General features: G+C 54.0%; 1 protein-coding gene across 1 annotated transcript in view; it reads right to left on the bottom strand.

Moving 5' to 3' along the window:
• Positions 1-11,281, bottom strand: part of RXRA (retinoid X receptor alpha) — a 99,790-nt gene extending 88,509 nt beyond the window's left edge. Inside the window, exon 1 of the mRNA XM_041406403.1 lies at positions 11,166-11,281. Coding sequence (XP_041262337.1) covers positions 11,166-11,193 — 28 coding nt within the window. The 5' untranslated portion in view covers positions 11,194-11,281. The remainder of the gene's footprint in view (positions 1-11,165) is intronic.
• Positions 11,282-14,628: the final 3,347 nt, after the last annotated feature.

Here is a 14,628-nt window from a genome sequence, read left to right as displayed (position 1 = left end):
GCCAGAAGGGAATTGCTGGTTTTCCCCCTCGGAGAGGAGGGCGACACTCCAAGGTAAAGCAGCAGGGCACGGCAGCACTGCTACCAAAACACAGCCCCAAAAACTGCCAAAAACCCCTCAGCCAACGAAATCCGTGTCTCCCAGCGTTACAAGCAGGGTGTAATTCGGGGTGCCAGCACCGGCCACCCGAAAGTGCCCTCTGGGGGTCCTGCTGCCAGCAAGCCCCAGCTCTGAACCGCTGTTGAAAGGCTCCACATTTGCACACAACAGGTACCCGCTGGCCTGGGGCCAGGCTATCTCCAGCTGGGATCAGCTAAGCCTTCCTAAGTGCTTAAATAGGGGCCTGCAGGTAATTGTCCCAGGAGCCTTAACTCTTCCTGGAGCCCCTCTGAGGTCTGGGCCCTGATGAGGAGCACAGTGTAGAAAACCAGCCAGGCTGGCAGTGGAGAGGTGTGGATTTTAGGGCAGCACAGGTCACTGCATCCTGCCTTCTGAGACCTATTCCCAACTGCAGCGCTTCCCAGGATCTGCCTGGGCATCCTATAAATAAATCCCACGGCAGGGGCTGGGGAGGGCAGCCTGTAAAGCACAAGGCATTAACACCCAGGCTGGCACGGCTGGCTCACAGCGTGCCCAAGCAGCCAACCACAATCTGCTTAGGGGTGCAGAAAGTTTTGGTTTGCCCCGGCAGGAAAGGAGCCTGGGTGGCCTCTCTAGGTACAGGAAACCCCTTTCTATCACACACATCACTCTGCTTCCTCTGGATTTCTTTAACCTTTCACTCTTGGCCTGATTTATGCTTTCACACTGATTTTTGCACGCCTGCATTTCCCTCCTGCTCCTCCTCCTCGCCGCTCCGGTGCTGCGGAACCACACCAGCAAAAAAAGCTGGCAGGGCTTTGGCATCCAGCTGCCCAGAGCCAGAATAATCCCTGCAGGGAAACCTCCTGCTCTGCCTCGCTCCAGAGGAGCTGGGTTTTGGCAGGAGGAGGGGAAAACGCCGTGTCCTGTGCTGTTGTGCTCCGGGGCTGAGCAGCCAACACGCAGCTCCAGCCCACCCATGAGAGCCACGCTGGGCTGCGTGTGATGGGCAGGCACTGGAGCAGCTAATCTGGGACCCCGGGGACACATCCCAGCACAGCCAAGGCAGAGATGGAGATTCTGCTGCAGAGGCGCTGGCTGGTGAGCCCCAGGCTCCAGCACAGCCCAGGGCTGATTTTTCCTTGCAGACAAGGAAAGGAATCCATGAGCAGCTCGGTCCTGAGCCCTCCAAAGCATCCAGGCATTTACAGAGCAGGCAGCCCTGTCCACAAAGGGCATCCCTGGCAGCACAAGCACGTGGAGCAGTGCCCAGCGATGCCATGAGAGGCAGGAGGGCGTGAGGACAGCGGGGACACAGCCTTAATGTCACCTAAAGGGCCTCTTGGGTGGGAAGAGGAGCTGCTTGTTCCCAGTCTCCACAGGGATCCTGGCACAAAACGAGCAAAACTTGGACTGTGTTGGAAGCATCAGCTTCCTGGGAGTGGATGGGGAAGCTGAGGCCAAGGTACTGTGGGAGCAGGGACAGCAGCTCAGAGCCCAGGGGAAAGGCTGGGGAGGAATCACAGCTGAAGTCAATCCTCCAGGCCCAAACTGGGAGCATTTTAATCCATCCAGCTGGATAAATAGTGTGGGAGCAGGTGGCCCTGGTGTCACCAGCCATCACCAGGGAGAAGGAACGACAGAGCCAGTGCACCAACCTGGTGCTCCACCCCTGCTGTGGTATCCCAAACCCCACACAACAGCCTGCTCAACCTGAGCCTTCCAGGGAAAAGGAGAAACCTCCAAAGCCAGAGCAAAGCAGGAAAGCATCTCTTCACTCCATCTGCATGGGACATGAGAGGCCACTCTGAGAGCCACCAGCTCACAGGGCTCCCCCAGCCTGGCACGGCCACCAAAAAGGAAATGAAGTCGCAAAGGTTATCACTTTGGTGTTTGACTGAGCATAAAAATCCCGCTCTGAAAACAAAAACAAGGAAGAGGGAGACAGGAAGGGGGGGACGGGGACAGGGATGTACAGCCCCAAAAAAACAGGAGAGGGGGTGCAGGGGCTCACCCCCCACCAACACACATCTCCATGGCAGGAGAGTTTCCCAGGAAAATAAATGCAAAGTCTGTTATAAAAGTTTATCAGCGAGGAAGAGCGAGCGCGCCTGACTACAGGATAGAGATGTCATTATTTTCATGCATCTGCCTTACCCAATTTTATTTAGTTGCTTTCTGCACCATTTCATGCTCATTCTGCTGCTGAGCTAGACAATTGCTTTATAACTCTAGGGTGCAATTTCACTGTCTGTGAGCCACACGCACGCACGCGGGGGCTGCGCCGGGATGGAGCGGGGAGCTGCACCTCCCTCCCTTCTCCCCACACCCCGAGCTCGGGAGAGGAGTTTTCCTCATATATTTGAGGGGGAAAAATATGAAATTAAAACGCTAAGCCACTGTTTTTAATACATTCCAGGAGTGTGTGGAGGGAGCAGCCCCAGTGAGCAGCAGCTCCCCATTAAGGCTGAGCAGGATGAACTGGAGGGCAATCTGCTCTCTCACGCTACGTGAATGCTGAGAGACAGAGCCCGGCAGGCTGCAGGGCAGGAACGCTGTGAATCACGCTGGATTTTTATGATCAATTGAAAGTCACACTTGAACAAGTGCAGGTCAGCAAGGGAGGGTTGGTCACGCAGGTGCAGAGCTCTGAGACAGCAGCTTTCAACTCGCTCAAGTCACCTGGTCCCTCAAAGGCCGTGGGTACCCCCCTTGGTACCCCTTTTTCCTGCTCAACCATTAAACATCCACCCCAGGGCTGCTGTGGGGTGTGAGTGGTCACCAGAAGGGGCCCCAACACTGATGGGATGCAGTGTGGGATTTTGGATTTCCCCAGCATGACCCGGAGCCTGCTCCACGCCGGCAGAGACCACGGCTCCTCCACACCAGGCAGAGCCACAGCTCCCCAGGCCTGATAAAATCACTCATCTCCCACAAACGGGGCAGAAAAAGAAGGGCTGGGGGCAGAAGGGGAGCCCAGTTTAGTCTGGTAAGGATGACCAGTACAGAATATCTTCGATATCCTTTTTCCAAGAGCCCCCACCTGCACACAGATCTTTGGGAGCAGGGCAGGGAAGCTGCAGCACTGGCAAACCACTCTCACCCATCCTTCACACCCCCAGGAGCAGCCAAACAGCTCCCCCAGCTCGATGTGATGCCCCTGGCTCTGCTCCTGCCTCTCTGATACAATTCTTCTCTGCCACCACTCATCATCCCTCACTCAGCTCCTCCATCCCAACCTTGTCACCTCCATATCTCAGGCTGGATTTTGGCTGGAAGCTCACCCCTCCTCCTGCCACCTCCATGTCTCAGGTAGATTTTGGCTGGAAGCTATTACCCTCTCCTGCCATGTCCATGTCTCAGGCTGGATTTTGGCTGGAAACTCACCCCCTCTCCTGCCTCCTCCATGTCTCAGGTGGATTTTGGCTGGAAGCTCTTACCCTCTCCTGCCACTTCCATGTCTCAGGCTGGATTTTGGCTGGAAACTCACCCCCTCTCCTGCCTCCTCCATGTCTCAGGCTGGATTTTGGCTGGAAGCTCTCCCCTCCTGCCCTTCTCCTTCTGCTCTTGCCTCACCACTGCCATTGCCTCACTGCCACTCCGGGACGGGCACGTAGGAGACGCGCTGCCCACAACAAAATTGTCTCGCAGCAGCCCACAGAGTTCACAGCAAAGGGAAGAAAAAAAAAAACCAAAAAACAAAAAACCAAAGAAAACAACTCTCCTCCAGCACTCACTTGTCAGCCAGAAATGGAAAAACAATAATCAAATGTTTCTGCCTTCCCGCCCAGCTGAAACGAGATGGGGCATCCCTCCCTAATTCACTCCTGGCAGCACAAAGGATCTGCTCCAGGAGCTGAGGGGGCTGTAAATCACAGGAGGTTCCCTCAGCTCCCCCATCCCTGGATTTTTTCCCCTTTTTTTTCCCAAGTCTGTAAAGCTGAAGAAAGCCAAAACTCCACAAAAGAGGAGCCCATGAAAAGTAACAACCAGCTGGGAATCCCATTACCATTTTATTGGTCCCCAGTACCACTATTGTTCCTTTTATCTCCTGGCTCTGCAGCCATCCTCCAGCTGATGGGATCCAGGGAAAGGCTCAGACAAAACCCAAACACACCACCCAAAAATGGCCCAAAAATACAAGTCTTTGACCAAAAAATCAAATCCTCCAGGGTTTGGAAGAAGGAGCAATGACCACAGTGAGGGATCATCTCCTGCTGGAGCAGAAGGGGATGCCAGCCCTCACCCTACTGCTTAATTCCCCGAATCTTTAGGGTGTTTCTTCCTTGCCCTGTGCTTTGGGAGCACCTGGCTCGCCCACAAACCCCACCTGGGAGCTTTCCTTTGCTCCTGGGCCAAAAAGCAGCTTTGGGGGGGAGTGGGTTTGGAGGTTTTGGACCCTGCACAGCCCAGAGGAGCTCGGTGGAGCTGCCATCCCAGCCCAGCTTTCACAACCACCCCACGCCCTCGCTCCGGGCCCCGTTCCCAGCTCAGACACTCCCTCGTGCCTCAGTTTCCCACCCTGGATCTGTATCATCTGGGCAGACGAGGAGTTTTGGAGGCAAGATCCATCCCCTGCTGATGTGCAGAGGCAGGAGCTGGCACGGGCACAGCTGCCACCAGAATTACAGCTCCAAGGTGCAACCTTGGAACTTTTATTGTGGATCACAGTAAGAGAAAAGGGAAAGAGAGGGGGGGGGGAAAAGCCCAAGCATTTAGTGCTTACCAATGCTCTGTTTGAACAGGATTATTTTTTAACTCCACGTTAAACAAAATTTCAAAGGAGAGGAGCTGCATTTGGGCTTAATTTGAGCCCTTTCTTCCCTTTCTCACAAGGGAATTGTTCCCTGTTTATCTCAGAAAACACCCTCCATTTTGAAAAGCTCCCTCCCCTCTAAATAAAAACTCAGGTTGATTTCCTTGACTTTGCTTTGCTTTTCCTAAGCCAAACCTTGTCAGAAAAGGCAAGTTCTCACAGCCAGTTTCCATCTCAACAATAGAGCATTTTCCCAGGCTAAATTGCTTCTGTCTGAAAATCTTCTGGCAGTTTGAGCTGGCTGGCATGTGTGGGGATCCTTCTGTAGGGTTTTTTAAATCCTTATTTGCAGTATTATTTCATCCGCTTCGCGCTGCCTTGATGTTGGAGCAGCCTTTGGAGAGACACAGCCGCTCCTCCCTCCTCCTCCTCTGTCCTCCCTCCAGGCACACGCTTCCCTTTGAGGAGGAGGAGAGGGGAGAAATAAAATAAAAGACAAGCAAAGAGGAAAATGTCAGAAAGCTGCTTTTTGTGTGCGTGTCAAACGTTCAAAGTTATTCCAGAGTCTAGTCTTTAAATGTAATAAAATACAGCAACTCCTGACAAAATCAATTAAAATAAAACCACCCAGGCTGCCTCCCCTATTGCTTTGTAGCTCGACTGACTTGGAAGAGCCCACCTGGGCCTTTTAGGGAGCAATTAGGGAAGTGCTGGGATGGATCCCGTGCAGACTGAGCATCCCTCAAGTGCTGAGCATCCCTGACACTTCTGAGCATCCCTGACACTTCTGAGCATCCCTGCACACTTCTGAGCATCCCTGACACTTCCCAACATCCCTGCACACTTCTGAGCATCCCTAACACTTCTCAGCATCCCTGCACACTTCTGAACATCCCTGCACACTTCTCAGCATCCCTGCACACTTCTGAACATCCCTGCACACTTCTGAGCATCCCTGCACACTTCTGAGCATCCCTGACACACTTCTGAGCATCCCTGCACACTTCTGAGCATCCCTGACACACTTCTGAGCATCCCTGCACACTTTTGAACATCCCTGACACTTCCCAACATCCCTGCACACTTCTGAGAATCCCTGACACTTCTGAGCATGCCTGCACACTTCTGAGCATCCCTGACACACTTCTCAGCATCCCTGCACACTTTTGAACATCCCTGACACTGCACACTTCTGAGCATCCCTGCACACTTCTGAGCATCCCTGACACACTTCTGAGCATCCCTGCACACTTCTGAGCATCCCTGACACACTTCTGAGCATCCCTGCACACTTCTGAGCATCCCTGACACACTTCTGAGCATCCCTGCACACTTTTGAACATCCCTGACACTTCCCAACATCCCTGCACACTTCTGAGAATCCCTGACACTTCTGAGCATGCCTGCACACTTCTGAGCATCCCTGACACACTTCTCAGCATCCCTGCACACTTCTGAACATCCCTGACACTTCTGAGCATCCCTGACACACTTCTGAGCATCCCTGCACACTTCTGAACATCCCTGACACTTCCCAACATCCCTGCACACTTCTGAGCATCCCTGACACTTCTGAGCATCCCTCCTGAGTGCCCACATCCTTCCACATCCCCCAGCACCCCTCTGAAATGCCCAGACCCCTCCACACCACAGGTCAGAGCGAGGAGAGCCCCAGTTCCTCCCCTCTCCAACCTGGGGATCAGAGCCAGAGAAGGATTAATTAGAGCCCAATTAATTACCCAGCTCTCAAGGAAGGTCCCTGCAGCACTTGGCCAGCAGGGGTTTGAGGGATCCCAGGTTTTGGCTCAGTGGAGGAGCCCAGCTGGGGCACAGGGACCCCTCAGTGTCCCCACAGCATCACCTCAGCCCTGTTCAATCCCTTGCCAAGGGCCACCAGCTCTTGCTGTCTCACTGCTGGGTTATTTATAGCAGGAATGATTTGGGGATTTCAGGCAGCTGGGAGCCTCGGGGAATACTCTGAGCACACACAATCCCCCAGAAAAGGCACCAGGATGCTCACAGGACACAGAGCCCACAGACAAGGCAGGGCCAAGGCACACCCCAAAGCCCTGCAGCACCCACAGCTCCTCTGTTGTTTCTTTCCTTAACCATCCTGCAAAAAAAAAACTAAAAAATCCAAAATTCAGCCCGGTGGCAGGGCTCTGGCATATGGCAACCCACCCCTGCTCCCAGAAAACAATGCTCAACAAAAAGGTTTTTAACCCATTTCTTAATAAATATTTATTTTTGCCTTGAAGATGTGGGTGGGACAAAGCCAGGGTGTATTTTCCAGTGAAATGTTTTGATTCCCCCCTTGTTGGTTTTTTTTTTCCCCCCTCAACAGGAGCAAAACGCCAATAATAATATTTGCAATGAATAACTCAAATTCTGTGGCTTTCTCCCCCGCTCTCTTTTAAATAAATAAAATACTCTAAATTTGAGAAACACAAACGCTCCCTCCAACACAGCAGGACGACGTGGAATAAACTCAGGGACGCTCTGAGGATTTATTTCACTGCCACAACCCAGATTCTGGAAAAGGCAAAAAATTCCTTCCCAGTTTGTTTTGCATATGTCAACGAGGAGAGGTCGAGCCCCACAAGAGAGACCAGGACACAACCAGACTTCACCTCCTGCTCCTGCCAAGCCCTGCTCCAGCCCCTGGGATCCAACCAGGTGTGGGGCAGAGGATTCCTCCTTCCTCACTAGGATGCTCAGATGCTTCCCACATCCCTCAGTCTTCCTCCCTGCAGATTGTCACATCAGCTGTTGATTTTTGAGGGTACCAAGAGCAGGACTGAGCACCGTGGTGAGGTCTCAATGCAGAGGTTTGCACTGAGGAGCTCCCCAGGCTCATCCCAGCCAGGGGATGCAGGATGAAGGTGCCTGAGGGATGCTCACAAAGCAGCCCCAGCCCCGGGCTGGCCCAGCTGGACATGCAGGGGGTTGTTTTGCTGTTTTTCCTCGGAAGTGTTGCTGCTCCAGCCCCGAGCACGGCGTGGACAGTCCTCACCCCACATCCTGAGCAGCTGCAGCCGGGCCTGGCACGGCTGTAGGGTGGGAAGAGGGACACACAGAGCTTACAACCTGCTGGAGGTCAGGCTGCAGGGTGGGAAGAGGGACACAGAGAGGTTACAACCTCTGGAGGGAAGTGCCAGGCCCGGACAACCATTAACTGCTTCTTCCCCCACAAAGATGAGCCTTGAGGGAGAGCTCCCCGAGCTCACCACGCCTGTTTTCCTCCCCAGAGATACCCAGGGAATGGGCAAAGGGAAAGCAAAGCATTAAGAGGATTGTAAAAGGCAGAGAACAAGCAGCCACCTGAAGAAACGAGTCCTTGCTTTGCACATCAGTGCCCCATGAAAGCCTTGACCTCAGCCCATGCACCCCACCACAGGTGATCCTCACACCACGGATTTTATTACATTTTCCTCCTCCTGGAGAGCTGGCACAGCACAGAGCAGCAAAACCTGGGCAGCCCTGAGCAAGCTAAGTCTAGCAAAGGCAGGACTGTAACTCCAGATGGCTCCAAGGCAGCATCTGCTGGACCCCGAGGTGTTTTAGCCCCAGCAGGGCTGTGGAGGTACCTGCGCCCACACCCCCGTGCCAGGCTGCAGGTTGTCCTGGCAGTGGGATGGCAGGCAGGTGACAGCAGCCAGCCTGGGAGATGCCCAGGGACGTGCTGTCCTCACGGGGAGCCTCTGGCTGGCATCTGCCAGCAGCTCTCCAGAGGAGCAGGAAAATGAGATACTACTATTAAAAGTGCCCAGTGCTGGCCACACTTCCAGCCATGACATCAGCGGGGTAATCTAAGTCTAACCACGGGCAGGACTTGGCCAGGAAGCACCAGGTTGGCCTTGTTGGGCCAAACTGAGCTGGGATTTTGATGGGGACACAGTAATGGAGTGGAATTTTGGCCGTGTTGCTGCTGTTCCCCAGCTCAGGCCTGTACTGGTGTGCAGGGAAACAAACCCCACAAGCTGGGCTGGTTTTCTCCCCTGGGTATTTCCAGCACCAGCTCCCAAAAATGACACGAGACAGGGTTGGTGAAACACCCTGGGACCCTGCAAAGTTGGGACCTGGTGGAGTTTGGTCCATCCTGCCTCTAAAGAGGCCCCATGGCCCATCCAGCTCTGCTCTGGTTTCACTGGGAAGGTCTCATCTCACATTCCCTCAATCCTACAAACTGCTCACAAGCTTTCAGACACAACCTGCCTGCACTGCCCAGAGCAGGACCAAGATCTCCCCCTCCAAAACCTGCAGCAACCACTGGCCTTGCAGCCAAAGGGATTTTTCCCAACAATCAGTGACCAAAGACCAGCACATAAAGTTTGGGAGCCTCTCCTCCAGCACAATCCCAGACCACACACCCCAAACAGCTCCCACAGCCAGATGGATTTTGTCCTGAGACCAGGATAAGAAGTTTTAACCTCCCCCAGCAGGGCTGTCCTGGGGGACTGCCCTGTTTTCCCTGGGGATGGGTGGCACAGCCCCACCATGCACACATTTCTAAATTTCTAATCAGTTGTTTCCCACTTGAACCAGCGTGAAAACCCTTCCCTGAGCCAGCAATCACACACTCCCCCCCTCCTACCCCCTCAAACCACTCTGACTAATAACAAAATGTAGTTTTTAGCATTTACAGCATAACAGGAGAGTTCAGGACTGACAGAAAAGACTGTTAATGTACACAGAGGCCTGAGCCTGCCCGGATCAACAGAGATTCGGACTGCCTTCCACAAGAGCATCCAAGGAAATGTGAATCCCCCAAAAAGCCACCCCTTAGGTTAAACCACTCCAGTGGGGCAAGAGAGGCACCTTCTGCTGGGATGAGCCCCAAGAGCTGCACTGGCCCCAAGCAAAAGGAGCCGGTTTGATTTGGAACCAGGGACACACACTGCAGGTGAGATGCTTTTGGCCCCAGCAGCATCTCCCAGCCCAGACAACAAGGGGCACTGTGAAACTGGGATTTTTGGGGCCACGGAGATGCCACCTACAGCTCTGCCAGCCCACAGGGCCAGGGTCTCCCTGCCAAAGCTCCCAGACCACCACAGCCCTGGAAAGCCTCTCAGCGGGCTGGGCTTGCGGGAAACCTTGTGACGGTTGTTTGTATTTATTCTGCTCTTTGAAAGGAATAACCGAAATTGCAATTTGTCAACAAAACAAGCAAAAAAAAACAAAACAAAAAAAAAAACCCAAACACATTAAAGGAAAAAAACAAAAACAAAAAAAAAACAAAACCAAAAAACAAGAGGAAGAAAGAATCAAAACACACCACCGGCAGGCTGGAGAGGCTGAGCACAGATTTAAAGCCCAGAGAAGCCAAAGGGACGGACTCGCTGGCCATGGCTCGCTCGGCAGGAGGCTGGGAGCCACCGGGATGAGCGGGGACAGGGATGGCAGCACTCGCCCCTCTTCCCCCGAGCCCGGACTTGGCGCCAGGCCACTCCGCTCAAACTTTTCTTCCCCCCACCCCGAGCACCGAGCTCTGCAATATCACTTCTCCTGGAAGCGAGACGCAGGAGGCATTCGCCCTTACAAGCCAGGACTTGACTCAGTCACCGAAACGATGGCAAACCCCGCTTGGAAATAGGTTTTAAAACGCAGCTAAAAGGAGGAGAGGGAGGGGTGGAAAAAAATAAATAAGAACAAAAAGGCAGGAGGGTCCCAACAGCGGCGGGTCTGGGAGCCGGCGATGCGAGCGGAGGGGCCGGGCGCTGCCTCCCCCTGCCCGGCTGCGCGCCCCGGATGCCGCGGGGAGAGGAAAAAAAAAATTTAAAAAAAGGAGAAAAGTCAAAAATTAAAGAAAAAAAAAATAAATAAAGCCAGGAGGAAGGCAAGAGGGGGAAGCACAGTCTGAGCGCTGCCGAGCCCCGAGCAGAGGCGGCCCCGGGCGGGGAGGGGGCTCTGCCCGCTGCCGCTGCCCCGCTCCAAGCGCCGCTGGGGCCGCTGCCCGACCGGCCCGGCGGGGCTCGCTCCGGCCCAGCCCGGCTCGGCTCGGCTCGGCTCGGCACCCCGGCCGGGCCCGCCGTCCCCGGGGCTGCGCCACGAAATAAACAACGGCAAAAGCAAAAGAAAAATACCAACTCCGAGGCAGGGGCCGGGGGCAGGGGCCGGGGCCGGGCCGCCCGCCCCGCGCTGGCCGCGGCGCTCCCCGGGGAAGGGGCGAGCGCATCCCCCGCCCGCCGCCCGCCGGTGCGCGCTGCTGGAAGGGGCAGCGGAGCCGGGGGAGGGGGGAAGGCGGCAGGACAGGCGCTGATTTTATCGTCCCGAAGCACCCCGCCACCCCCCGCGGTAGGAAGGGAGAATCTCTCGGAACAGAACTCACCCAGCGGCAGGAAGTGTTTGGTGTCCATGGCTGGTGCTTAACTCATGCCAAGGGGCTCGGCGAGCGCGGCGGCGAAAACACACAGGCAGGGCGGGCGGAGGGGAGGGAAATCGAGCCGAGCCGAGCCGAGCCGAGCCGAGCCGAGCCGAGCCGAGCCGAGCAGCGCCGCCCCGCGCCCGCCCCGCCGGCCCGCGGAGAGCGCTGCGCTGGTGGTTGGTGGTGTTGGATGGTTTTGTTTGGTGTTTATTTTTTTTTTTGTTTTGTTTTGGGGTTTTTTGTTTTTTAGTGGTTTTTTTTGGGGGGGTTGTGTTTTGGTTTTTTTTTTTCTTAAAGTGATGGGGGAAAGGGAGGAAAATAGAGGGCAGGGGGAAGGATAAAACAAAAGGGAGGAGGGGAAAAAATAGAGGGGAAAAAGAGGTGGCGAGAAGGGGAAATTAGAGATGGGGAGGAAGGGGGGAGATGAGGAGAGTGGGGAGAGGGGAAAGAGAGAAGGAAAAAAGAGCAGAAATAGAAGGGAAAGAAGCGAGGGAAAAGAAGAGGAAAAAAAAGATGGGAAAGAGCAGGAAGGGGAAAGAGGTGAGGAAAGAGAAAAAAGAGGGAAAAGAGGAAAAAACCCAAGCGGTGCGCAGCGCTGCAGTGTCAGGCTCGGGAGGGGGAGCCGAGGGGGTTCCCGGAGTGATGCTGAGCAATGCCAGCTGTGCCCAGCCCCGGAGCAGCCAGCCCTGAGCCCGCTGCCTGGCCCCGGGCTGTGTCACAGGGCGGGCAGCGCTCAGAGCACGATTTATTCCGTTTCCCATCCGTGAGGCGCAACAAATAACTCTCTGTGCGTCTGTGCGTGTGTGTCTGTGCGTGTGCGCGGCTCCTCTGCAAACTCTCTCCTCCTGAGCAGCGCCCGTACCACCCCAGCAGCACCGCTGGCTGCTTCCCAGAGCCCCGGCCCCCCTTTGCCAGGCAGGCCTCCAGGTTTAATAAATGATACTCAGCCCTGTAAGAATGTGTATTAGTGGCTTGATGGACCAGAGCGACTCCACTATGCATGAAGCATATTAAACATCCTATCGACCCTGGCTTTCCACGGCGGTAACGTGCATAACAAACAGGCTGGGGCCATGCTGCAGCTGCTCACACACGCTGGGGAGCAAGGCTGGGCACTCAGCGAGGCTGGGGTGACACCAGGGACAGCTGCTGGGGGGGTGCTGCTGGCACAGGTAGCTCCCAGTGCCGAGCCCAGCTCTCCTGCAGTCAGCACACTGAGGTAGCTGGGACAATCAGGGATGTCCCAGGCGTTCTCCCTGTGTGGCAGATCCGTGGAATGCTCCCCAGCCTTATCTGCCCTGATTTATTCTTTAATTGGCAAAGCGTCTCGTGCCAGAAATTATTAGCGAGCGAGCAGCTCCTCCTGGAAAAGTGAGGCCTCTTATCTGCCATCGCCGTATCCCTGCGTGCTCCTATCACTCCATCTCCTGCCTGTCACTGTGGGATCTCCAGCCACGCAGGAAAGGCTCTGGAAAGACCCCCAAAACCTGGATTTCTACTACAACTCTTCTGTTGTAGGAGAGGACAAGATCCTGCCCTTCCTGCAGGGCAGAGCCACGTGGGGATGGTTGGATGAGGGGTACACAGCTGGCAACACCCCAGGATCCCAGTTTGGGACCTTCACCAGCCCCTCTGCTTTGGAATAAATATTCCAAATCCATTGCAATCCACCTGAAGAACAAAAACAGCAAAAAGGACCCATCTTGTGTCAGGCATGCGGCTGCAAACTGACACTCAGGTGGAGCTGCAGAAGTTAAAACTAAATAAAGCGTCTTGGATCCTTTTAATCCTCTGCTCCTGTAATTTCAGCATGTCCAAACAGATTTTGGTGTGTGTTTATAACTGGTAACTTCATTTGCTCCCAGGCTGGGACCTTAAATGCCAAGTTTCATCTCCAAGTCAGTTTTTAAGGGTGAGTTACCTCAAGTCCTGGGAGAAAAGGGGAAAAAAAGGAAATACACGAGGAAATAAATGAAAGTTGGGGGTTGTCAGAAAAAGCAGGTTCAAAGTCTCTAAGAGTGCAAAAACCACAGATTTCATGGATATCTGTGTACAGACTGACAGCTCAAAGGTAGAAATGAGTTTCCTAATAGACAAACTAAAGCTCATCTGTCTGATAAGGGCAAACACAGCTCGGGGCAGAGCTGGGCTCTCACCTGCCTGTCCCCTCCCTGCTGGGTGCCCAAGGCCTTTGGGGCTTTGAGTGTGTCCCCAACACAGGGGATAGGGATGTGGCCCCAAAGCCCCATCCCAAAGCAGGCTCAGCCCCGTGGCTGCAGCAGATCCCAGGGTTACCAGAGCCAGGGCTGCAAATCCACCTTTGCAGACTCCCAACACACGAAATTACCATAACCAGGACATTTCATGCTCCTCTCCCATCAAGCTGTTTAGAGCAAATTAAATTTCTCCCTAACCAGGCTGTAACAGTTCATGTTAGATGTGGATCTAAATGTTAATTGCAGTGACAATAACAGGTCTGATCCTGCAATCCTTATTTGAGTAAAACCTCCCACAGAAGCCAAAGGAATTTTGCCCCAGAGAAGGCAGCTGGATGCAGTCCCACATTTCCAGTCTCTTGAAGATGCCAGAAGGTAAGCCAGGATATTTCTGTGATGTTACAAACCTTCTCTTTCCCTTTCCCCTCCCTTCCACCTCCCCTGAGTTCTTTAATGCACTATTAATTTAATAAGCTGCCTAATGCTGTGCTCACCTTCAGCCTCGCACTTCCCAGGAAGGACTTCAATCATCACGGGGGGGCACATTCAGATAATTTTGGCAGCTCGTTGCCTTGTACATCTGGTTGGTGCAGGGATGCTTGAAGGTCCTGTGCTGGCTGGGAGAGCTGGCTTGGCAAACTGCTGCTCCTGTCCTCTGCAGCCTTGGGGGATGCCAACACCCTTCAGCCCGGGCTCCTGAGGAAGGCAGGATGATAAAATGGGATCATTTAGGGAGTGCCCGGCCTCAGCTCTCAGTCCCAGCTCTCAGTCCTGGCTGAATTTGGCAGGGAGGGATGCTGTGTTCATCAGATAAACAAATAATTAGGCAAAGCTTTTCCTTCCGTCCACACTGCCACCCCATTGGCATCCCTTTGGGGCAAAGGGATCCAGGTGCACGTGGGCCTCAGCAGGAGACAGGCTCTGAGAGGTTTTGGGACCTGGGACCACATTCAGAACGGGACACTTGGGCCCAGTGAATGAATTTGGAAATCACAGCCTCTGTGGTTTTTTTCCGTGTTTCCAGCTTTTCTTGTCCACAACCCTGAATTATCTGACAAGCAAAACCTACTGTGCTTCCCCTACTGTTTTATGCCCTCCTGCACAGTGAGAAAAAAAAAAATTAAATCTATTTTCCTGCTTGGCTGCATTTTGTTACAAATTAAAGAAAGAATAAATGCAAAATCTGACAGAGGAAGAACAGAAGAAGCTCG

Source organism: Onychostruthus taczanowskii, unplaced genomic scaffold, assembly GCF_017590055.1.
Source record: "Onychostruthus taczanowskii isolate IOZ18803 unplaced genomic scaffold, ASM1759005v1 scaffold25, whole genome shotgun sequence".
In the NCBI taxonomy this organism is placed as follows: domain Eukaryota; kingdom Metazoa; phylum Chordata; class Aves; order Passeriformes; family Passeridae; genus Onychostruthus; species Onychostruthus taczanowskii.
This window is presented reverse-complemented; position numbering and strand designations above follow the sequence as displayed.